Source organism: Nycticebus coucang, chromosome 14, assembly GCF_027406575.1.
Source record: "Nycticebus coucang isolate mNycCou1 chromosome 14, mNycCou1.pri, whole genome shotgun sequence".
Classification (NCBI taxonomy): Eukaryota; Metazoa; Chordata; class Mammalia; order Primates; family Lorisidae; genus Nycticebus; species Nycticebus coucang.
Window position 1 is genome coordinate 77,103,345 of NC_069793.1, and position 26,015 is coordinate 77,129,359.

The 26,015-nt window shown below is 39.9% G+C and overlaps 1 protein-coding gene across 5 annotated transcripts in view; it reads right to left on the reverse strand.

The window, feature by feature from the left end:
- Positions 1-26,015, reverse strand: part of PRCP (prolylcarboxypeptidase) — a 117,636-nt gene that overhangs the window by 11,240 nt on the left and 80,381 nt on the right. The window contains exon 9 of one of the 5 annotated variants that reach the window (XM_053561159.1): positions 20,331-21,078. The exons of the other annotated variants lie outside the window; for them this stretch is intronic. Coding sequence (XP_053417134.1) covers positions 20,865-21,078 — 214 coding nt within the window. The 3' untranslated portion in view covers positions 20,331-20,864. Of the gene's footprint in view, positions 1-20,330; positions 21,079-26,015 lie in introns of those variants that run through there. 5 annotated transcript variants of the gene reach the window in all.

Consider the following 26,015-nt stretch of genomic DNA (forward strand, 5'->3'; position numbering starts at 1 on the left):
TTTTTCAGGAATTGTTTTAGGAGCTGAGGACACAGACATTGAAAAAACAGAACTATATCCTTATTCTCATAGAGCTTTCACTCCACTGATCGTGAGAAACAAACAAAATAAATAAGTAAAATATATTGATTATTAGTTGATGAGGACTGGAAGAGAAAAAATGCACAGAGAAAGGTGATAACAGAGAAAGTGGTGAAATACCTTTTAATGTATAGCTGCCAGAATTCTATCAGTATGTATTTATATATATTAAATTCTATCAGAATATATATTGTTGAGTACATATATACTTAGTATGTATAATATACTGAGTGAGTATAGACTAAAAAGAGAAGTACAAGGGCTGAGTCCTGGCTCATATCAATATCAAAAAGTCAAGATGATCAGGAGATTCTCAGCATACAGGGAGGTGGAGGCTAGTGTCCTGGCTCACATCTGTAATCCTAGCACTCTGGAAGGCCAAGACAAGATCACTTGAGCTCAGGAGTTCGAGACCAGCCTGAGCAAGAACAAGATCCCATCTCTACCAAAAGTAGATAAATAAGCCAGGTGTTGTAGGGGACACCGGTATTTTCAGCCACATGGGAGGCTGAGACAAGAGAATGGTTTGAACCCAGGAGTTTGAGGTTGCTGTGGGCTAGGCTGGTGCCATGATACCCTAGCCTGGGCAACAGAGTGAAACTCTTGTCTCAAAAAAAAAAAGAGGGAGATGTCCACAGAAAACTCACTACCCTTTCCACTTATGACAGTAATTCATCAGAAAGGAAAACGGGAGAAAATTCCCACTCACATCTATAAAACACCTAGGAATAAATTTAACAAGTATACAATCTATATAATGAAAAATCATATTTCTCATAGGAAAATATAAAACAAGTGAAGAAAATTACCAAGCTCCTATATAAGATTTCATTCACAATATAATAATTTCAGTCCTTCCTAATGCAATTTTAATCAGAATTTCAATTGGTTTTTGCCTCCAGAAATAATTTTAAGAAATCTATCAAAAAAAAAGTGAAAAAATAATTTTTTAAGTAAAAATAGTGAGAGGAACTTGCCTTACAGATATTAAAATTTACTGCAGCCCTCTTCCTTTTCTGCTTTCTTTTCCTTCCCTAATAATTCAGTGCCAAGACATTAGGTAAGACCAAAGGGATTGACACAAAGGGGGTTGCTGGGGTCCAAACAGAGAGAGGGGACTGTCTGCACAGCAGGATGAACCAGCATGGGAAATTCGCACCCCTGGGAGATGAGCAGGACATCCACAGCTGGAAGCAGCCTGGTATGAGGTGGCAGAGCAGAGCAGGGTGAGGACATCCTTACAGGGAGAAGGCCTTGCAGGGAGTGTCAGGTAGGTGGAGTCTGAGCAGGGTGAGAAGGGCTTCAACAAAGGGATGGGCACAGGCTGAGTGTCAAAACTCAAGCAGAATGAGAAGTGGGTCTGGCTACACAGAAGAGCTGCTGGGTGTAAAGATGAGGATGACGATGAGTTGGGGAGCACCTACACAAGCTGGCATGGGATATGAGAGCCTGATGGGAGTGAAGAGAGTGTCCATGTCATGTGTGGTGCCCTGAAGAGTGAGAAGAGACTCCACTGGGGTAGAGGGTGTGATGGTCTGCATGTTTGTAATACCCCCAGAATTCAGATGTTGAAATCTTAAGCCCCATGGCATTAAGAGGTGGAGTCTCTGGGGACCAGGATTTGTGCCCTTACCAAAGAGGCCCCAGAGAGCTTGCTCTTTCTTCTACTATGTGAGGACACAGCTAAAATCACCATTTATAAACCAGAAAACAGGGTCCTTACCAAACGCCAAACCTACTGGTGCTTTGATCTTGGACTTTCAAGTCTCCAGCACTGTGAGCAGTTAATGTTTGTAGTTGAGCACCCACCCTGTCTGTGATATTTTGTTACAGTGGGTCGAACAGATTGAGACAGGGATGTTGCACTCAAGCAGGGTGAGAAGTAATATATGATCAAGAGGATGGTGTCATTAATGGTAGATTAGTTACACATGTGGAGACTGATTAAATAAGTAAATATATTAGCAATATCAGGAGCCAGATTTCTCACTGTCAGAGAAGAGAGTTACAATTACGGAAAGAGAGAAAACTAGAGGGAACACTGTGATACTGAATTGAAAATGGAGGCAGCGTGGTTTTCAATATAATACATATAATGAAAGACAGAAATAAATATATGATAAATTACATATATATAAGTATATATATAATTCTGGGAAGATATTTATCTTTGCTAACTCTGTCCACTGAGAGGTTCTGGGACCAGCAACACCTCAGTAGCAGTAAGTACAACTTGTATCAGTGTTTAGTTTTTAAAATAACACTCTCCACTAAAAAAACAAAACAAAACAAAACAAAAAAAACTAGGTCTCCTTAGAGAAGTGGTTGATTTCAAGGCTTATACTTATATTTCCAGGGGAAGCAGACAAAAACAAACAAGACGCTTTAGACAATGAAATGGACTGCAGAGATAACACTGTATGTCACAAAATAGAGAGTGGCTGGAGATGGGTGGCCAACAAAAGCTTTCCCGGGGCGGTGCCTGTGGCTCAGTCGGTAAGACGCGGGCCCCATATACCGAGAGTGGCAGGTTCAAACCCGGCCCCGGCCAAACTGCAACCAAAAAATAGCCAGGCGTTGTGGCAGGCGCCTGTAGTCCCAGCTACTCGGGAGGCTGAGGCAAGAGAATTGCTTAAGCCCAGGAGTTGGAGGTTGCTGTGAGCTGTGTGAGGCCACGGCACTCTACCGAGGGCCATAAAGTGAGACTCTGTCTCTACAAAAAAAAAAAAAAAAAAAGGCTTTTCATCTAAAAATCTGCAGGCAGAGCAGAAACCCATTTGGGAACAGAAGAGAGAGTCTAGAAACAGATCAAAGTATCCTGGGAACTTAAAATCACTGAAGATAGCATTCCAGCTTATTGGGAAAGGAGGTTCAATTAACAAATGGTGCAGCTTAATTGTCTGTCCACCTGGGAAAAAGCAAAGTGTCCTATCTCATACTATATTCAAACATATCCTGGGTGGCACCTGTGTCTCAAAAGAGTAGGGCGCTGGCCCAGTATAGTGGAGGTGGCAAGTTCAAACCCACCGTGGCCAAAAACAGCAAAAAAAAAAAAACCAAAAAGCATATCCTGAAGTTTTAAAGATTTTTTAAATATGAAAAATAAACCAACAGAAAAATTAGGAGGAATTCTCAGAGAATATTTGTGTAATATTTGCATAAAGGAGAACTTACACAAAGCCAGGACAAGAAGCAGACAACAAATACATTTTATTGTCATATTGAATATTTTATATGGCAAATTATATTATAACCAAGGCCTATGATAAACTAGATGACTATCTAGAAAATGAAAAGTTGAAATCCTACCTCACTCTTGACCAAAGTGAAACCATCGGACCAAACATTTTAAAGTAAAAATATAACCTCAGTTGTACTAGAAGAAAACTTAGGAATTTTCTAATTATGACCAAAAATATAACAGATGTACCATAAATTATTCAATCACTTTCTATTTAATGAAAATTAATAAATAAATGGACTAGAAGAAAGTCCAGAAATAGATTCACATCTACAGGGCAGGTTATCTCGAAAGTTACCCCTAAAATCACCATACATAGGGAAATAGGAAATTGTAGTTAAATGTACTATTATTTACAGAATATCCATTACAAAATTTTAAAAAGAGGTGTTGGCCACCTCTTTTTAAAATTTTGTAATGAATATCTTTAAATAAAGGTACGTTTAACTACAATTTCCTTATGTATGGTGACTTAGGGGTGACTTTTAGGGGGAGATTGCTGGTGTATAATAATGGTAGCATTTCAATCAACAGGGAAAATTTAGTCTATTCTGAAAACTCTGTAGGGATAATTAGCATGAGAAGAAGAGTAATTTGACTAATGTAAGGACTTAGGGTGGCCCCTGTGGCTCAAGGAGTAGGGCACCGGTCCCATATGCCGGAGGTGGCCGGTTCAAACCCAGCCCCGGCCAAAAAGCACAAAAAAAAAAAAAGACTTAAAATTTTATAGGAAAAGAAATGCTGGCTCAGTGCCTATAGCACAGTAGTTTCGGAGCCAGCCACATACACTGGGGCTGGGGGTTCGAACCCATAAACAACAGTGACAACTGCAACAGAAAAATAGCCAGGTTTTGTGGTGGGCGCCTGTAGTCCCAGCTACTTGGGAGGCTGAGACAAGAGAACTGCTTAAGCCCAAAAGTTTGAGGTTGCTGTGAGCTGTGACTCCATAGCACTCTGCCGAGGGCAGCAACTTAAAACTCTGTCTCAAAAAAAAAAGAAAACAAATGCCATGTGCAAACAGTCAACAGACAAATAGCAAACTGGGAAAATATACATTTATATATTCTACACAGTGGTAAGAAAAAGACAAAAAATGGACAAAGTGATGAGAAGAAGAGGAAGAACAAGAGGTCAGCAAATACATGAAAATCATTTCAACCTTGCTAGTGGTCAATAAATATAAATCAAAGCAACAATGAGAAACTATCAGATTGGCCAATACTCCAAAGAACAGTAAAATCCAGAGCTGTGGAGGAGGTGAGAACATGGGCCTCCTTTTACAGGACTTACATGAGTGTGAACTCCTATGACCTTTTTGAAAATAATACTGTAATGTCTAAAAAGCGCCTAGGTAATATGCCTCAAGAAGTGTGACTGGTGAGAGATTGCTATTTTTAAAAAGAAATAATATTTTACAGATCAAAATGTTAAGATTAATACGCAAGCCATAGAGACGTGATGTTTGGCAATCTTTCTCAACAAGAGTTCCCTGAGAAAATTAAATTTTACAAAAACACCAAATGACTTTTTAAAAAAATTCTTTCAATTATAGTCCATAGCATTTCTAGCATGCAATAGTGAGAAGTAATTCATTACACACAATAGGTACTTTACATCATCGAGTTGAAATTCCTTCACAGGACACATGAGAAGGGCTTGAACCAAGAGCCTAAAAAAGAGGAAAGTGTCAAAAAGAAACTATAGGTTCCTTGCTTGGAACCCTAGAAGCTGGGAGTTCTAGTCACTGAAATGAGAAACACATATTCCCCACTTATTGGTGTCAAAAGTTCTGCCACATCCAGCGTGCTGTTTCTTGCCCCGTCTGCCTTTATGTCCCACCAGCAAACTTGCTCCTCATGTCCCAAAACCAAGTTCTCATTTTCCGTTTTCCTACACCCCTCTCTACCCTCAGTTTATTGGACCTTACTCTGGAGATGATAGGAAGCCAGGGTTTTGTAACTTTCTCTTCAATGTCAGGATCACGTAGCGGTACCTCTGCAGTTTCACTCCCTAGCACAGTGCCTACCACGGGGCATGTGCTCCACACCTACTGACTTAATAATTGGGAATGTATTTATGATGACTAAATCGCTGGAGTTTTTTTTTTTTTTTTAAAGGAAGCAAGTTGGCCAGGCACAGTGTTTCATGCATGTAATCCCAGCACTTTAGGAGGACAAGACATGAGGATTGCTTGAAGCCAGTAGTTCAAGACCAGCCTGGACAACGCAGCAAGACCCCGTCTCTATTAAAAAAAGAAGAACAAGAAAAATCAGCAAGGCATGGTGGTGTGAGCCTGTAGTCCCAGATCTTTAGGAGGCTGAGACAAGAGGATCATTTGAGGATGGAAGCTCAAGGCTGCAGTGAGTGATAATCATGCCATTGCACTCCAGCCTGGGCAACAGAGCCAGACCCTGCCTCAAAAAAATAATAATAAATAAAAAAATAATTTTTTAAAAGCAGACAAATGTCTTAAGATTCATATTTAAAATGATTATCTGATATATGGTATAGTATCCAGAATCTCCTAGAACAAAGTTTCTAAAATTCAGCACAATTGATATTTGTACTGGATAATTCTTCATGGTGAGAGCTGCTCTGGGCATTACTGGATATTCAGCAGCGTGCCTGGGCTATGCCCACTAATGCCAATAGCATACCCCTCCCCCAGTTATGACAACCAAAAACATCTCCAGGCATGGCCAATGTCCTATGTGAGGCAAAATTTACCCTGGTTGAGAACCAGTGTCCTAAAAGGGAAAAGAAGATGAAAAATTAATCAGAAGGATGCCATTCACCAGATAATGTTATAGGAGAAAGAAGGAAGTGCTTCTTTCATCAAAATGTCTACTATGTAATGAGTACTTTACATATGGTATACCATTTTAAATAGAAGTGTGGGATAAGTGAGCCCACCCCCCCAACCCAGATGCCCCTCAAGATCCCTTTAGGGTTACCTGAGATCAAGCTCCTAAATGACCAAACCATCGCTTGCCCTGGCCCCATTTGAGCAGTGAAGTCTAATTTCCAAAAGAGGAGGGTTTGACATTGCTCCGTGGATATTAATTTAAGTTATTCTACGAAGACCTCAAAATTACTTTCCAGTCAGCTCCAAGGGGGAAAAGAGCAGAGGTTCTTTGACATAAGCAGCTCAAACTCCAGAACTTGGGTGCCTCCTTCCTTTGCTCAAACCTCAGTCTTCCTTGGGGTGCCTCTCCCTGAGGCCCGTGCCAGTCTGAGCCAAGAGGTGAATGCTAGAGTTGGTCAGTTTTCCTGGTGAGAGGTACAGCTGCCTCCTCACTCACTCAGCCTCCTCACTCACTCAGCAGCCTGGGGCCTCATTTGCTCCTCTCTGCTCTCACCAACACCCGCTGGTTGCTGCCGGTATTAATAACATAAGCAGCAGGAGGCTTCACACCAGAATCAGGGCTGTCTGGGTGATTATCCAGTGGCCTAGGACCAGTCAGTAAATTACGCTGTGATCTGGGAATCCAGCAGGTTACTACCATCACTCAGGCTCACTTGCTTTATTGCTCTTCCCTCCTGCTGCACTGATATTTATCTGTCTAGTTTACATTCAGAGCACTGATTTCATGCCTTTTTGTTTTCCATATTAGGGTGAGAAGTAGTTCCTTTGGGAGCCTAGTTCCCAGGTCAGGTGGATGGCTGTAGTGACATGGGAAGGGGGAATGTTATAGATTTTGTTTTGTGTAATCATTTAGTGTGCCCCAGCATGTCAGCACCTAACCTCTGCGATGTTCCCAAACATATTTCAATCTTTTTTGTAGGAACTGTAACCCTCTTTGGACACTGCCTATATATGTAAACTTGCATATTAGAAAAAAAAAAAAAAAAGCAGAGAAAACCCTGCAGTCATTCCCAACTCACACGCTCCACCCCAGCTATAGCAAATGGGAGTAGCACATATAAGTTAATTTTCCCAAATGCAGTAGTTTCCCTCTTTGGGGCCTTGGCACAAATTGTTTCCTTTACCTAAAGTACTTTTTGCCTCCCCCTCTACTGCACCCTCCTTGGAAAGCTTTCCTAACCCATCCGGTTACTCACCCCTTCTAGGTTGCCATAGGTTTGATAGCATTCTATTCCATAATAGATGACTAATCCTAGTTTGTTTCAGTTAACCTAATTTCTTGTCTGTTGTGTCTTTCAGATCAAGCATTTGATGAGAACAAGAGCCTGCCTACATACCTATCAGCCTCCCATTTAAATTACCCAATGAGAATGAATAAATAGACATAGAATGATATTTCTAAACTCTGCTTTCTAGGCAAATCTCATTCCCAGTTTTAACCCAGCCAAGGCACCCATTTATACACTCAACATCATTCCCCAAAGACAGTTGTCCCAAGGATACTCAATGGGAAACCGATAGCTTCAGCAAAGGACTTCATTCCCAGTCCCTGGGATTATCAACTGCATTTCTGTTTTCAGTTCACTGATTTCTATAAATTCATCTGAAGATAATTTTTAGATAATTAATCTAAAAATACAGGTATTCCAGGTTTGGCTGGTTAAACTGCTATTCAACCTTGATTATAACATTTACACACATTCAGCCTTGATTTCCTCTTGTAGGGAACAAGTTCATCTTCTAGTAAGTGCCTTTTATCCTCAAAGCTTTCTTTCTTTTTTTTTTTTTTTGCAGTTTTTGGCTGGGGCTGGGTTGGAACCCGCCACCTCCGGCATATGGGGCCGGCACCCTACCACTTTGAGCCACAGGTGCTCCCCCTCAATGCTTTCTTATTCTAAAATTTGAACTATATTCTGTGATCCTGCACCAAAAGAGTAGCAAAAGTTCCCACTTGGCTGCAAAACCCTTTGTGACAAACAGTATATAAACAAAGTAATGAATTAAAATAAATAATTAGCTAACTTTCTTCACAAAGATGTGATGAGGGGGCTCATAATCTGAACCCTGCTCACTCCCCTAACCTGCCCCACATCTCTGCTAACCCCAAACTGCTTCTAGTTCCTCTGTGCTCAAAGACTTCCCTGGCCAATGTGCTTTTACCTGTGCTGTTCCCTCTACCTGGAATATGATACTCTTTCCCCTCTGTGCACCCGGCAGACTTCCACCTGTGGTCACCTCCATTGGGAAGTCTTTCTTAACTTGGAAAGCTACAGTGCACAGTGGGTAAGAGTCTGGACTGGGAGGTCAAACAGATCTGAGGGTCTCATATGGCCCACCCCACACCAACTCTCACACCGTAAGAAAGTGACTTGCTCAATCTGACTTTGCTTATCTGAAAGGGAGTTATAGTAGTTCCTATCTCCTAGGACTATGGGGACTGAATGAGGTAACTCAAAGCATTTGGCTTAGCTCCTAGCAAATAATAAACACTATATAAGGTTTTCTATTGTTATAAATTATCCTAAGTTAGAATTAATCATTTCTGATAGACATTTTTCAAGCTGCATCTTACATGTCTGTTTCCCTATAAGATTGTACCTCAGGCTGTGGGCAGTGGCTCATGCCTGTAATCCTAGCACTCCAGGAGGCCCAGACGGGTGGATTGCCTGAGCTCACAGGTTCTAGACCAGCCTGAGCAAGAGCTAGACCTTGCATCTTAAAAAAAATAGCTGGGTGTTATTGTGGCGGGCACCTATAGTCCCAGCTACTCGGAAGGCTGCAGCAAGAGAATTGGGCTTGAGCCTAAGAGTTTGAGGATGCTGTGAGCTATGATGCCACAGCACTCTACCGAGGGCAACAAAATGAAACTCTGTCTCTAAATAAATAAATAAATAAATAAAAAGATGGTACCACCTTAAAGATCAGAGACTTACTCACATCTGCATCCCCAGAACTGTCCATCACTCCCTGTACATAAGTAGTCAACAAATACTTTGTGGAGTTAAATTAAATTATACATCTAGAAAAGAAAAATATTCTTAAAAGAACAAGAATTTTAAACTTTACAGTAAAATAAAGTGGAAATAAAAGTGTACAACATAGGCCGGGTGTGGTGGCTCACATCTGTAATCCCAGCACTCTGGGAGGCCAAAGTGGTGGATCACCTGAGCTTAGGAGTTCTAGACCAGCCTGAGCAAGAGTGAGACCCCCATCCCCATCTCTACGAAAAATAGAAAAAAATAGCTGGGCACTGTGGTAAGCAACTGTAGTTCCAGCTACTCAGGAGGCTGAGGCAAGAAGTTCACTTGAGGGCGGCACCTGTGGCTCAGTGAGTAGGACGCCGACCCCATATGCCGAGGGTGGCGGGTTCGGACCCAGCCCCGGCCAAACTGCAACAGAAAAATAGCCGGGCGTTGTGGCGCGCGCCTGTAGTCCCAGCTACTCGGGAGGCTGAGGCAAGAGAATCGCGTAAGCCCAAGAGTTAGAGGTTGCTGTGAGCCGTATGACGCCATGGCACTCTACCCGAGGGTGGTACAGTGAGACTCTGTCTCTACAAAAAAAAAAGAAGTTCACTTTAGTCTAAGACTTTGAAGTTGCTTTGAGCTATGATGGCACAGCACTCTAGCCAGGGGTAACAGAGATTCTGTCGCAAAAGAAAAAGAAAGAAAAAAAAAACAACGAAGAAACAAGTATACAACATGTTATGTGAAAATATTCCAGATTGGTTGTGATGCTTTTGAGTTCATGTTCCCATTTTCACTTTGATTCTTTTAATAAATTAATATGGCAATTAATATTATCTCTAGTTCACAAATGAGAGACCAGATGCTCCACAGTATTCAATTTTGGCCCAAAGTCACAGAGCAGGTCCCAGAACTCAAACCTGTATCACTTTCCTCCCTTCCTTTACTTACCTTGCCTACTAATTACCCCCCAAAGTAGTAGCTTAACCACTCCTTAAAACTCAGGTGTAAGATTTGAAATGGTGATATCATCTGACACCAAGCATCTAGGGAAAGCAGGTGCCAGGAGGGGGGCCCATGTCTGAAATGCCATTCCTGAGGGTGGACCAAACTTCCCATTTCTTTTTCTCTACATCCTTGCCAGCATTTATTGTTGGGGGGCTTTTTGATAAAAGCCATTCTAACTGAGGTAATGTAATATCTCATTGTGGTTTTAATTTGCATTACCCTGATGTTAGTGATAATAAACAAATTTCATATGTTTATTGGCCATTTTTCTATCTTCTTTTGAAAATGCTATTGATGTCTTTTGCCACTTTTTAATGGGTTTTTTTCCTCTTACTGATTTTCTTGAGTTCTTGTAGATTCTGGTTATTAGTTCCTTATTGATGTATAGCTTGTAAATATCTTCTCCCAATCTGTAGCTTGTCTATTTGCTCTGTTGATTATTTCCTTAGCTGTGCAGAAGCTTTTTAATTTAATCATGTTCCATGTATTTATTTTATTTTTATTGTTGCTATAATTGCCATTGGGATATTCTTCATAAATTCTTCACCTATGCTGATATCTAAGGCAATTTTTCAAACATTTTCTTCTGGAATTCTTCGATCTTGAAACAAGTTTTGTGAATAGTGTGAGATGTGGATCCTGTTTCATTCTTCTGCAGGTGACTATCCAATTTTACCAGCACCATTTATTGAATTGGGGTTCTTTTTCCCAGTGCATATTGTCTGCTTTGTCAAACTGCATTGGCTGTATATGGATGGTTTTATATCTGGACTGTCTATTCTGTTCTATTTTGGTTTATGTCTCTATTTTTGTGCCCATAACTATACTGCTTCAGTTTCTGTAGCCTTGTAGTATAGTTTGATGTCTGGTAATACGATGCCTCCGGATTTATTCTTTATGCTTAAGATTGCTTTGGCTATTCAGCTCTTTTTTTGGTTTCAAACGAAGTGCAAAATTATGGATTTTTTATGGATCTGTAAAATATGATGTTGGTATACTGATGGGGATTATATTGAATCTGTAAATTACTTTGGGTAGTATAAACATTTAACAATGTTGATTCTATTGATCCATGAGCATGATATTTTTTTCATTTGTTTGTATCATCCATGATGTCTTTCCTCATTGTTTTGTGGTTCTTTGTAGAGATCTTTGACCTTCTTGATAACTATATGCCTACGTATTTTATTTTCTTTGTAGCTACTGTGAATGGTATTGGGTCCTTAATTATACTCTGAGTTTGACTGTTGTTGGTGTATACAAACGCTACTGATTTATGTGCATTTATTTTGTAACCTGAGACACTATTGGTGGGACTGCAAATTAGTTCCTCTTCTATGGAAAATATTATGGAGATGCCTTAAAGACCTAAAAGTAGACCCACCATTAAATCTACCAATCCCACTACTGGGTATTTACTGGGAAAACAAATCATTTTATCAAAAAGACAGCTGCGGGCGGCACCTGTGCTTCAGTGAATAGGGCGCTGGCCCCATATACTGAGGGGTGGCGGGTTCAAACCTGGCCCCGGCCAAACTGCAACAACAAAAATAGCCAGGCGTTGTGGCAGGCGCCTGTGGTCCCAGGTAGTCGGGAGGCTAAGGAGTTGGAGCTAAGCCCAGGAGTTGGAGGTTGCTGTGAGCTGTGACACCACAACACTCTACCAAGGGCAACAAAGTGAGACTTTGTCTCTAAAAAAAAAGACAGCTGCACTTGAATGTTTATTGCAGCACAATTCACAATGCAAAGATAGGAAAACCAACCCAAGTGCCCATTAATTCATGGTGATTTAACAAAATGTGGTATATGTATGCTATGAAATAGTACTCAGTCATGAAAAAGGATGAATTAAGGACTTTTGCAAACATTTGGATAAAAGAAGAGACATATCCTAAATGAAATATTTAAAGAATGGAAAAACAAACACCATGTGTACTTACTATTAAATTAGAACTAATTGATGAACACACATGTGTACAAAGTGAAAATCAAGCAGGGGAGAAGAGGGAAGAAAGACGAGAGGATGGGCCAAAAATTTACCTAAGAAGTACAATGAGCACCATCTGGGTAATGGACACATTTATATAACTCTGACTCAAGCATAACAAAATTGATACATGTAAAAAAAATGCATCGTGTTTCATTGGTCATTAAAAAAAGAAATATATTTGTCCTGCATATCAGTTCTAATTAAAATAGTTCCCTGATTTATGAATTTATCTCAAATATTCTGTACAATATTATTGCTATGACATCATATGTGTGTGATTTCATTGATTCATTGATTCTAAGTAAAAGTAATAAAAGTAAAAACAAAAACCAGTTTCTCATTTTGCAGGATGCCCTAAAGAAAGCATGCCATGTGCTATACATTTTGCCTTTAGCATGTAGGTGAGAAATTGCTTTCTGTCCCTGCTTCGGACTCCTCCAGGCTTTTCCTGTGCTTTTGTGCAGCTGAGAAGGTGAAGCATCAGGGTATCAAAAGCTGCAAACAGTTTCTACCTCTGGAGACAGGCATTTACCAGAAGAAAGGACGGGCCAATGGCTTCCCAGAGCATTGTTCAGCCACATTAGAGAAAGGATTAAGCAGATACATTCAGCTAGTCTAACAGATTTTCTTTAAGCCTTGAATATGCCTCTCACACTCACTCAGATAATCACATTAGTTTTGTCATTAAAAGATCCCTTTTATAGAAAGTACCTAAACCGCTTAAACCACCCAGAGAGGTTGCATACATTATCAAACACCAAGACAAACAAAAGGAATTTTCTGTCCCACATCTCAGTTTTCCTTATTCCTCCAAAAAAATTGGGAAATCATGGTAGAAATATTTTTGCAAATGGTCAATGGCTGGACAGCAACCCCCTCTCCTTCCTTCCATGGGAAGTCCCTCTACAATCACAACTGGGAAGGCTGGAAAACAACCTCCATGCTGAAGCTGGCAGGAAACAAAAGTAAAGACAGAGATGAAGACAGCAGGGCAAGAAGTGGGAAGAAAGATGTGCTTCCCTCTCTGCCACAGGAAATTGCATTTGGAACCACACAGAACCAAGGGACAGCTTTTGCTCAGGATTTGGCATTATACAATTGCCACTTACTAGATCTGTGGTCATGGTTGTCGGAGAAGGGAGTCACTTCATTTCTCTAGTCCTCATGGTCCTATTATGGAGATAATAGTTATTTTTCCTTTCATCCAGGATGTTGAGGGGCTCAAATGAGGAAATATAGGCAGAAGATTTCTAAGATCTATGAAGTATGATCCCAGCAAAAAAAGGAGGATTTTTCTTTGGTTCTCTTTTTATAGACCCCATAATGAGAGAGGTATGTCTGGTTTGTTTTGTCCACCACCAACCCTCCCCCACCCCACCCCCCCACACAATAATATGACTGGTGCCTAAGTATTGGCACCTAAGTGTGCTTAACAATTTCTTCTCAATGAATAATGTTTTTACCACCTTTCTCCCCAGTCCCCAGCTGTGCTGCAAACTCCTATTCAAATCCCAGTTGGAATGTTCTTTCTCCTTTAAAGCTTTCCTCAGACCTCTGGAATGAATTCATGATGTCTGCTTTTAAGTTCCCATAGCATCCTTAATGCAACACAAATTCTTAGCTTAATGTATTTAATCCTCTGACATTGTGACTCTCTCTCCCCATTAACCTTGAGGTCCTAGAGAACACTGAGCTTTAGCTTTTACCTCTTACTCCTTAATGCTATACCTGAACAGAGTTGCTGTTGAATAAATGTTTAAATGAATGAATGATAAGTGAGTAAACAATCCAAAGAACTGGAGTTATTTGGCCCAGAGAAGAGGAAGTATTTTAAGAATCAGTCTCCAAAATAAAGATTATTAAATTTTAGAGCAGAAGGTATCTGCACTAGACATTGTGCTATTGTGCTGTTTAGCGGGTAAAGTACAAGGTTATTGAATTAACAATCATTTTTCAGCTCCTTTGCAAGGTAAAACTTAGGAAAGGACCTTAAATTATGATGGAGAAGGATTGCCAGGGGTGTCCAACCCATGGCCCATGGGCCACATGTGGATTATGTGACGATTTTTTTTTTTTTTTTTTTATTGTTGGGGAATCATTGAGGGTATAATAAGCCAGGTTACACTGATTGTAATTGTTAGGTAAAGTCCCTCTTGCAATCATGTCTTGCCCCCATAAAGTGTGACACACACCAAGGCCCTACCCACCTCCCTCCTTCCCTCTTTCTGTTTCCCCCCCATAACCATAATTGTCATTAATTGTCCTCATATCAAAATTGAGTACATAGGATTCATGCTTCTCCATTCTTGTGATGCTTTACTAAGAATAATGTCTTCCACGTCCATCCAGGTTAATACGAAGGATGTAAAGTCTCCATTTTTTTTAATGGCTGAATAGTATTCCATGGTATACATATACCACAGCTTGTTAATCCATTCCTGGGTTGGTGGGCATTTAGGCTGTTTCCACATTTTGGCAACAGTAAATTGGGCTGCAATAAACAGTCTAGTACAAGTGTCCTTATGATAAAAGGATTTTTTTCCTTCTGGGTAGATGCCCAGTAATGGGATTGCAGGATCAAATGGGAGGTCTAGCTTGAGTGCTTTGAGGTTTCTCCATACTTCCTTCCAGAAAGGTTGTACTAGTTTGCAGTCCCTATGTGAGGATTTTTTTGCTTATCTGTGGTGGCAGGTATCATGAAAATTATGCAGGAATCTGTTTTTTTGTTTGTTTTTTGTTTAGGTTCTGGGTTTTTTTGTTCATCAGCTTTTGTTAGTGTTTATGTATTTAATGTGGGCCTCAAGACAACTCTTCTTCTAATGTGACATGGAGAAGACAAAAGGTTGGACACCCCTCCATCAACGATATTGCCATTCATTGGAGCCAGATAATTGGGGGGGGGGCTGTCCCACACATTGTAAGATGTTTAACATCACCACCTTCACCTATCAGGGAACTCAGTGGCATACCCCATCCCAGTTTTGACAACCAAAACCATCTGTTCTCTGAGGGACAAAACTGCTGCTAGTTGAGAACCACTGATTTAGACCTAAGCAACAAACTCCTGTAGGTGAAGGTTTTATGGCATCAGAAAAGATACAAAAGAATGGTAGAATGCAGCGTTCTTTAAAGATGGAGCAGGTGGATGGATGGCTTATATATGATACCTTCCTGAAGGCAGGTAGATTGACCACATGAACAGACATTGAAACAAGCTTGATGCTGCCACCCCCGGTATATGGGGCTGGTGCCCTACTCCTTGAGCCACAGGTGCTGCCCTATTTCTTTAATTTTTTTAGAGTGATGAATATTTGTTTATTAAATCATAACTAAGACCCCCCCATCTCTCTCTCTCTCTCCTTTTTTTTGGTAGAGACGGAGTCTTACTTTATCACCCTCGGTAGAGTGACGTGGCATCACCCAGCTCACAGCAACCTCCAACTCCTGGGCTTAGGTGATTCTCTTGCCTCAGCCTCCTGAATAGCTGGGACTACCAGTGCCTTCCACAATGCCTGGCTTTTTTTTGTTGCAGTTTGGCTAGGGCTGGGTTTGAACTGGTATATTGGGACTGGCGCCCTGGTACATTGGGACCGCCGCCTTACTGACTGAGCCACAGGCCCAGACTCCCATCTCTTTAAAAAAAAAAAATAGCCAGGCATTGTGGTGGGTGCCTGTAGTCCCAGCTACTTGCGAAACTGAGGCAAGAGAATCGCTTAAGCCCAAGAGTTTGAGGTTGTTGTGAGCTGTGATGCCATAGCACTCTACCCAGGGCGACAAAGCAAGACTCCGTCTCAAAAAAAAAAAAAAAAATGTACAAGCAGCAGATCAAAGAAGTTTGAGAAATGTTGCATTTTTGTTGATTCACAATGCATGAAATTTTACATTAAAAAAGAGTTCTGGGACTAGCAAATTGTGGTACATGTATACCATGGAATATTATGCAGCCTTAAAGAAAGATGGAGACTTTACCTCTTTCATGTTTACATGGATGGAGCTGGAACATATTCTTCTTAGCAAAGTATCTCAGGAATGGAAGAAAAAGTATCCAAATGTACTCAGCTCTACTATGAAGCTAAATTATAGCTTTCACATGAAGGCTATAACCCAACTATAGAACAAGACTATGGGGAAAGGGCCAAGGAAGGGGAAGGGAGGGCGGAGGTTTTGTTGGAGGGAGGGTAATAGGTGGGGGCCACATCTGCGTGCATCTTAGAATGGGTACAGGCGAAACTTACTAAAGGCAGAATACAAATGCCTACATACAGTAACTAAGAAAATGCCATGAAGGCTACGTTGAACAGTTTGATGAGAATATTTCAGATTGTATATGAATCCCGCACATTGTACCCCTTGATTGCACTAATGTACACAGCTATGATTTAACAATAAAAATAAATAAATTAAATGTTAAAAAAAAAAAAAAAAGAGTTCTGGGGCAGCATCTGTGGCTCAGTAGGTGGGGCACCGGCCCCATACACAGACCTGACCCAGGCCAAACTGCAACATAAAGAAAAAAATACATATCTGGGCATTGTGGCAGGTGCCTGTAGTCCCAGCTGCTCTGGAGGCTGAGGCAAGAGAATCGCCCAGGAGTTGGAGGTTGTGAGCTGTGTGACTCCATGGCACTCTACCCAAGGCGATAAAGTGAGACTCTGTCTCTTAAAAAAAAAAAAAAAAAAAGAGTTCTAGTTAAAAAAATTTTTGGAAATGTTGCATTCTTGTTAATTCACAATGCACACAGTAGCAAAGATTTAAGAGACTGTGATGTAAGGATAACCTGTTTACATTTCTTTCAACCATTTTCAAACATTTTTTATCATTGCACCCCCTTTTTATGTAACACATCTCTAATCTTTTTAAATGTCTTTTATCCTGCTTATGCTACGTTTAATGTGTATCTTCAGATTAACTGAAGTACTTTTAGAACCAGATGTGACAAAAATAAATGAATGAATAAGTAAACATGTTGACCTATATCATGGGGCAGTTAATTTTCACAGGTGAGCCTGATGTTAGCCATGTTAAGTAATCACATTGAGCTAAATGATCCCAAGACTGCTTTCCAGGTCTGCTATTGTAAGCTTCTTCTATCCCCATTATTAAAAGCTGCAAAATCTATTGGAACCAAGTTTTTCCTTAACCCTTTAAATGGTTCTGTTTTTGGTTAATGTTCTGTGATCATCTAACATTCAGCTCCTTTGACAAAGAATATCAGACTGACAGAATGGGAGAGGGAACCAGGGCACATGCAGTTGAAGTGAGAATAACTCATGAACCCAAGTTGCCGAGATATTAAGTACTAGGAGATCCCCTTTCCAAAATCCAGGGAAGCCAAAGATAGGAGGTCACTTAAGCACATCAGAGTTGTGAAAGGTACTTAACTATATAAAGAGATTGATGGGGGGCAGCGCCTGTGGCTCAGTGGGTAGGGCGCCGGCCCCATATACAGAGGGTGGCGGGTTCAAAACCCGGCCCCGGCTGAACTGCAACCAAAAAAATAAAATAGCCGGGTGTTGTGGCGGGCACCTGTAGTCCCAGCTACTCGGGAGGCTGAGGCAAGAGAATCGCTGAAGCCCAGGAGTTGGAGGTTGCTGTGAGCTGTGTGCTGCCACGGTACTCTGCCGAGGGCTATAAAGTGAGACTCTGTCTCTACAAAAAAAAAAAAAAGAGATTGAGTAAAGGCTATCTTTCAACCCTGAAATACATCTATTAAATATAAATTTACAGGGCGGTGCCTGTGGCTCAACGGAGTAGGGCACCAGCCCCATATGCCAGAGGTGGCGTGTTCAAACCCAGTCCCGGCCAAAAACTGCAAAAAAACAAAAAAAAAAAGAGTAAATAAAAATTTACAGAGGAGCTACTGAGACTTGGTTGCCAGAACCAAATTACTAGAAGGAATAAGACACACTCCTTGACCTCAGAGAGCTTGATATTCCTAAAAACAGGGTGAAAACATGGAGCAAAATATTATATTATACTTTAGGGTATGTGTGCTAAATTAAAGGTGGTCAGGGGTATTGTTTAAGGTGCTAGAGATGAAGACAGACAATCCCCACATTGGTGTAGTTTACATTCTCACTGACATATGAGGTGTAAACCGGGTTCTGCAAGAGCATTGATAGGGAATGACTTCCTTTAGGAAAATTAGGAAAGACTTCACAAGGATAATCAAATTGATCTGGAGTCTAAAAGAGGCACAGACATCTGTCACTAAAAAAATATTGTGTTGGTGCTTGGAAAGAAGTATCAGACAGAAGAGCAGCATTTCAGAATGATGACAAGTGTGGTAAGTGCACAGTATGATACATAGTATTAGGAAAGTGAAGAGTGGCAGGAAAAATGGGAAATGAGTTCAGCCAGGTAGATCCCAATTTAAACAAAGGCTGAACTAGGACTCATTTGGTGTCTCAATAGCCTTTCCATCAATCTCTTTGTACAGTTAATATCTGGATTCTGGCCCGTGTTCTGCCAAAAATTAGCTGTGAGGCCTGAGACAAGTCCTTTTCTCTCTGAGTTACTTAGAAACTGCTGGGGCTGGACTGGATATCTGAGATACTTTCACTCTCTAACATGCTGATTTAAACATGGCTTCTCTGGATAATATTTTAGCTCTACAGATCCCCTAAGAAAGTTCCCTAAGTTTCTTTAGTTTTGCCCATTGTCTCCAGGCAGTTAAAGAAAATTTAAAAAACCCCAATTTTCCATGTCTCTCTAACCCTGTCTGCAAAAACTCAGACTATTAGAGGTGTGCTTTAAATAATAAGGCTTACTTGATTTTCTGATTCTTTTTCATTTTGAAATTAAATTTTCAGCAGAATATAATTAGGCTAACTTCACTTAAGGCTGCTGTCTATACACATAAGATGTATATAGTAATAGGACCAAATTATACTTGCAAAAAGGTAAGAGCCCTATTACCCTATATAATAAAAAAAATAAAGTAATAAAAAAGAGCCTTTTTTTGAGAATTTGTTTCTTCAGAAAAATGCAACTCATCTAAACAATCAATATTAAATGAAATGCCAAAATATGTTAAAGAGTTTAAACAAGTAAAAAAGCTTCATGGAAAACATCCCACAGTCCTAAAATAAATTATAAGGGTATCCTCTATTAAGCCCATAAACCCTGCATTATGTAACTTTTTAGCTGACAAATAAAAACTAGTAATGTTTTTAAATTTCCTTAAATTTCCACCCCAGAGGACTGTTCTCTGACGCTGAAATAGTTACCAAATGCTTTGACAAACAACACATTACAATGAGAAGTGAAGGCTTCCAAAACAAGATAAAGATTTTCCTGTATCTCCTAGATGCCAGAAAAGTAAGGGAAATATTTCAGTCTCCCATCCAGGAATGAACTCTATATCTGCACTTTAAAAAAATAACTGCTTTAGACATGATCCAGCTCAAGGTACAGTTTTTAAAAAGCAGAAAATGTTCCCAAGCAAGATGAAGAAAAAGGAATTTACTGAGAGAAAAATAAAAAGAAACAAGGAGAGAAAATCTTACAACAGAGTAGAAACTGTTAGTCTCTCTAGGCGTCCCTGAAAGGTTTTGATCCAACCCTATTTGTTATCCTAGAAAAGCTCTTCCGAAGAAAGGTCTCAGTGTAAGAAATGTTTGAAAGAAGCCAACCCCTTGGAAATAGGAATGGCTTGGCTATTTATTAATGTCAAATATGCTGCCTGCATGAATTAGTCAGCTTGTCTTTGGAAGCCACACAGAAAAGTTCCCGTGCACCTGCCTCCTCGTGTCCTGATGTGTCTGACTTTAATGATAGTACTAACCACCACTAGAAAATAAAAGTTAAAAAGCTGAACATAACTATTTTCTACTTTCTGAATAGCTGATTATCAACTTTTAAAGGCTTCTTATTAAAATGTCATCAGTGACCACAGCATAAAACTTATTCAGATTTAAAGTGAAAGGCAAAACAGAGTTATTTTCCTAAATTGGCAGAAGTTAACCAAATTACCACAAAACTGACCTTTGAAACAAAGAGAAATGAAGTAGAAAAAGGCCACATTTCTGAACGGCAGTACCACAATGGCAGATATCCCAGAACTAAGAAAAGCTGCCAAGTGGAAGAGAGAAAAATTAAAGGACTTTCCAAAAACAGCTAAGCCCAGTGCACACAGCATTCCCAACAGCTGGAGTGAGCTTCAGAAGCAACACACAGGTATAAGGTCCAGCCCTATTCTTTATTTATAGCACGGTTCAAAGTCATTAAATCAAGTACAAAAGAAATGGCTCCCATTTCCTGGATTGGCATCAGACATCCTTCTTACCAGCTGCAATTACATCATTTTTATGTAACCTCTGTTTTTCCTTTTTGGAGGGTAGAGGTGAGGACTTGTGGGCCAAAGAGACTTCAACCTCAAAACCAAGGAGAAATCTCCATTTGCAGAGAAACAAAGAAGTGACTCTCTCTCTCTCTCATAAAAGGTGGTCTGTAAAATTTACAAGGGACCACCAATGGTGTGGGAGAGCTATCATGAAGCAATGCCTCCTGGAGGTGGTGCAAAGACGGCAAGGACCCAGAAATCAACTTGTGGGATGGCTGTGCCACCACCATCACCCTCTCTTCTAACTCAACCTTGCTCCTACCAAAACTAATGATAAATGAGGGAAAGTAATTACACATAGAAAACCAAAGTAAACGGGAATGTGGGTGGTATGAACATAAAAGAAGAAAATGAAAACGATCAAAAGTCTCTCAATGCTGCAGTCCTGAGCGAAAGAAATCTCTGATCCAGTTCTTCATGTGTTTAATTTCCAAGGTGCGGGCTAACTGTACAGACATGGGATCTAAGGCATTCCTGGCTCGGAGATCTAAATGATGAGCCCCCTCTGAGATGGTGAAGGCAACCAATGTGTCTGTGATGTCCTCAGTTACTCCACCTCCTGACCAGGGATCTAGTTCACCATTGCTGCAAGAAAGAAGAAGAGAAAACTTAGGGGTAGATTTTCATATCTATACTCAGATAAGAGGAACCTATTACAACGTCAGAGATTTGATCCAAGGATCTAATTTATCATATAGAAAAGTGCCTCATTTGCTTATTCTGGACATTTCGCATAAAAAGGCCACTATAGATGGTCTTCTGTGACTTGCTTCTTTCACCTGGCATAATGTTTTCAAGCTTCATTCATACTGTAGCATGAATCTGTAAGTCACTCTTTTTCATTTTTTTGCTTTTCTTTTTATTATTTCTTTTTAATTAAATCATAACTGTGTACATTAATGCATTTATGGGGTACAATGTGCAGATTTGATATACAATCTGGAAAGCTTATATCAAACTTGTTAACATAACCATAACCTCACTTACTTATTTGTTGTGATGAGACATTTATACTCTACTCTCAATAGTTTTAAAATGTTCCATTGCATTATGCACATAAGGTGAGGTCCCACCAAATACCCTCCCTGCTTGGAGGCTGGAAATCACTTCTTATTATTGCCAAATAATCCTCCATTTTATAAAGATATTTACCTGTCACCAGAGGTAGAGTGCTGTGGCTTCATAGCTCATATTTTACTTACCCTAATTAATATTAGTTGATATACATTTGAATTGTTTCCATTTTTGGAAATATAATATTGCTCCTTTGAACAGTCACATATAAGTTTTTGTGTGGATGTATGCTTTAATTTCTTTTGGGTATATACCCAGAATTTTGTGGGACATATGATAACTTAATCTTTTGATGAACTGCCAGATTGCACCATTTTACATTCCTAATAGCAACATAAGCAATGCTATATCCTTGTCAACACTTATTATTAACTGGCTTTTGATTACAGCCATCCTAGTAGCTGTGAAATAATTTCCCATTGTGTGTTTTTTTTTTTGGCAGAGACAGAGTCTCACTTTGTCACCCTTGGTAGAGTTCTGTGGCGTCACACTGCTCACAGCAACCTCCAACTCCTGGGCTTAGGCAATTCTCCTGCCTCAGCCTCCCGAGTAGCTGGGGCTACAGGCGCCCACCACAATGCCTGGCTATTTTTTTGTTGCAGTTTGGTGGGGGCTGGGTTTGAACCCGCCACCCTTGCTATATGAGCTGGCACCCTATCCACTCAGCCACAGGCGACGCCCCCATTGTGGTTTTGATTTACATTTTCCAAGATACTAAATGATATTCAACATCTTTTCATGTGCATCTTCTTTGTTTTTTTTTGAGACAGTCTCACTATGTCGCCCTCAGTAGAGTGCTATGGCATCACAGCTCACAGGAACCTCAAACTTTTAGGCTTAAGTGATTCTCTTGCCTCAGCTTCCCAAGTAGCTGGGACTACAGGCAACCGCCACACCGCTATTTCTTTTTTATTGTAGTTGTCATTGTTTGGCAGGCCAGGTTCAAACCTGCCAGCCCCGGTGTATGTGGCCGGCGCCCTAACCGCTGAGCTACAGGCACGGAGCCTCGTGTGCATCTTCATTGTACATCTTCTTTAGAAAAACGTCTATTCAGATCCTTGCCCATTTTTTAACTGGATTATATATCTTTTTATTTTTGACTTGTAATATTTCATATATATTCTGGATACAAGTCCCTTATCAAATATATGATTTGCAAATATTTTTCTCCCATTCTATACACTGTCTTTTAACATTCTTCATAATAGAATAACATTCTTTATAACATTCTTTTCAATGTCTGATAGCACAGACGTTTTTCATTTTCTTTTTTTTTTTTATTGTTGGGGATTCATTGAGGGTACAATAAGCCAGTTACACTGATTGCAATTGTTAGGTAAAGTCCCTCTTGCAATCATGTCTTGCCCCCATAAAGTGTGACACACACTAAGGCCCCACCCACCTCCCTCCTTCCCTCTTTCTGCTTCCCCCCCCATAACCTTAATTGTCATTAATTGTCCTCATATCAAGATTGAGTACATAGGATTCATGCTTCTTCATTCTTGTGATGCTTTACTAAGAATAATCTCTTCCACGTCCATCCAGGTTAATACGAAAGATGTAAGGTCTCAATTTTTTTTAATGGCTGAATAGTATTCCATGGTATACATATACCACAGCTTGTTAATCCATTCCTGGGTTGGTGGGCATTTAGGCTGTTTCCACATTTTGGCGACTGTAAATTGAGCTGCAATAAACAGTCTAGTACAAGTGTCCTTATGATAAAAGGATTTCTTTCCTTCTGGGTAGATGCCCAGTAATGGGATTGCAGGATCAAATGGGAGGTCTAGCTTGAGTGCTTTGAGGTTTCTCCATACTTCCTTCCAGAAAGGTTGTACTAGTTTGCAGTCCCACCAGCAGTGTAAAAGTGTTCCCTTCTCTCCACATCCACGCCAGCATCTGCAGTTTTGAGATTTTGTGATGTGGGCCATTCTCACTGGGGTTAGATGATATCTCAGGGTTGTTTTGATTTGCATTTCTCTAATATATAGAGATGATGAACATTTTTTCATGTGTTTGTTAGCCATTCATCTGTCGTCTTTAGAGAATCTATTCATGTCTCTTGCCCATTGATATAAGGGATTGTTGGCTTTTTTCATGTGGATTAATTTGAGTTCTCTATAGATCCTGGTTATCAAGCTTTTGTCTGATTGAAAATATGCAAATATCCTTTCCCATTGTGTAGGTTGTCTCTTTGCTTTGGTTATTGTGTCCTTAGCTGTACAGAAGCTTTTCAGTTTAATGAAGTCCCATTTGTTTATTTTTGTTGTTGTTGCAATTGCCATGGCAGTCTTCTTCATGAAGTCTTCCCCCAGGCCAATATCTTCCAGTGTTTTTCCTATGCTTTCTTGGAGGATTTTTATTGTTTCATGCCTTAAGTTTAAGTCCTTTATCCATCTTGAATCAATTTTTGTGAGTGGGGAAAGGTGTGGGTCCAGTTTCAGTCTTTTACATGTAGACATCCAGTTCTCCCAACACCATTTATTGAATAGGGAGTCTTTCCCCCAAGGTAAGTTCTTGTTTGGTTTATCAAAGATTAGGTGGTTGTAAGATGTTAGTTTCATTTCTTGGTGTTCCATTCGATTCCAAGTGTCTATGTCTCTGTTTTTGTGCCAGTACCATGCTGTCTTGAGCACTATGGCTTTGTAGTACAGACTAAAATCTGGTATGCTGATGCCCCCAGCTTTATTTTTGTTACTAAGAACTGCCTTAGCTATACGGGGTTTTTTCCGGTTCCATACAAAACGCAGAATCATTTTTTCCAAATCTTGAAAGTACGATGTAGGTACTTTGATAGGAATGGCATTGAATAGGTAGATTGCTTTGGGAAGTATAGACATTTTAACAATGTTAATTCTTCTCATCCATGAGCATGGTATGTTCTTCCATTTGTTAATATCCTCTGCTATTTCCTTTCTGAGGATTTCATAGTTTTCTTTATAGAGGTCCTTCACCTCCTTCGTTAGGTATATTCCTAGGTATTTCATTTTCTTTGAAACTATGGTGAAGGGAGTTGTGTCCTTAATTAGCTTCTCATCTTGACTGTTATTGGTGTACACAAAGGCTACTGACTTGTGGACATTGATTTTATATCCTGAAACATTACTGTATTTTTTGATGACTTCTAGGAGTCTTGTGGTTGAGTCTTTGGGGTTCTCTAAGTATAAGATCATGTCGTCAGCAAAGAGGGAGAGTTTGACCTCCTCTGCTCCCATTTGGATTCCCTTTATTTCCTTGTCTTGCCTAATTGTATTGGCTAGAACTTCCAGCACTACGTTGAATAGTAAAGGTGACAGAGGACAACCTTGTCTGGTCCCAGTTCTAAGAGGAAAAGCTTTCAGTTTTACTCCATTCAGTAAAATATTGGCTGTGGGTTTGTCATAGATAGCTTCAATCAGTTTTAGAAATGTGCCACCTATGCCTATACTCTTCAGTGTTCTAATTAGAAAAGGATGCTGGATTTTATCAAATGCTTTTTCTGCATCTATTGAGAGGATCATATGATCTTTATTTTTGCCTCTGTTAATATGGTGGATAACGTTTATGGACTTGCGTATGTTAAACCAGCCTTGCATCCCTGGGATGAAGCCTACTTGATCATGATGAATGACTTTTTTGATGATAAGCTGTAATCTATTGGCTAGGATTTTGTTGAGAATTTTTCCATCTATATTCATGAGTGAGATTGGTCTGAAATTCTCCTTTTTGCTTGGGTCTTTTCCTGGTTTTGGTATCAGGGTGATGTTTGCTTCATAGAATGTGTTGGGGAAGATTGCTTCTTCCTCAGTTTTTTGGAATAATTTCTGCAGTACAGGAATAAGCTCTTCCTTGAAGGTTTGATAGAATTCTGGAGTGAAGCCATCTGGACCAGGGCATTTTTTAGTTGGAAGCTTTTTTATTGTTTCTTTGATCTCAGTGCTTGAAATTGGTCTGTTCAGGAGGTCTCTTTCTTCCTGGCTAAGTCTAGGGAGAGGGTGTGATTCCAAATATTGATCCATTTCCTTCACATTGTCAAATTTCTGGGCATAGACTTTCTGGTAGTATTCAGAGATGATCTCTTGTATCTCTGTGGGATCAGTTGTTATTTCCCCTTTATCGTTTCTGATTGAGGTTATTAGAGATTCTACTTTCCTATTTCTAGTTAGTCTGGCCAATGGTTTATCTATTTTATTTATTTTTTCAAAAAACCAACTCCTTGTTTCATTAATTTTCTGAATGATTCTTTTGTTTTCAATTTCATTGATCTCTGATTTGATTTTGGCTATTTCTTTTCTTCTACTGAGTTTAGGCTTAGATTGTTCTTCTTTTTCCAATTCCATAAGATCTCTTGTGAGATTGTTGATGTGCTCTCTTTCTGTTTTTCGAATGTAGGCATCTAAAGCGATGAATTTTCCTCTCAAAACTGCTTTTGCAGTATCCCACAGGTTTTGGTAGCTTGTGTCTTCATT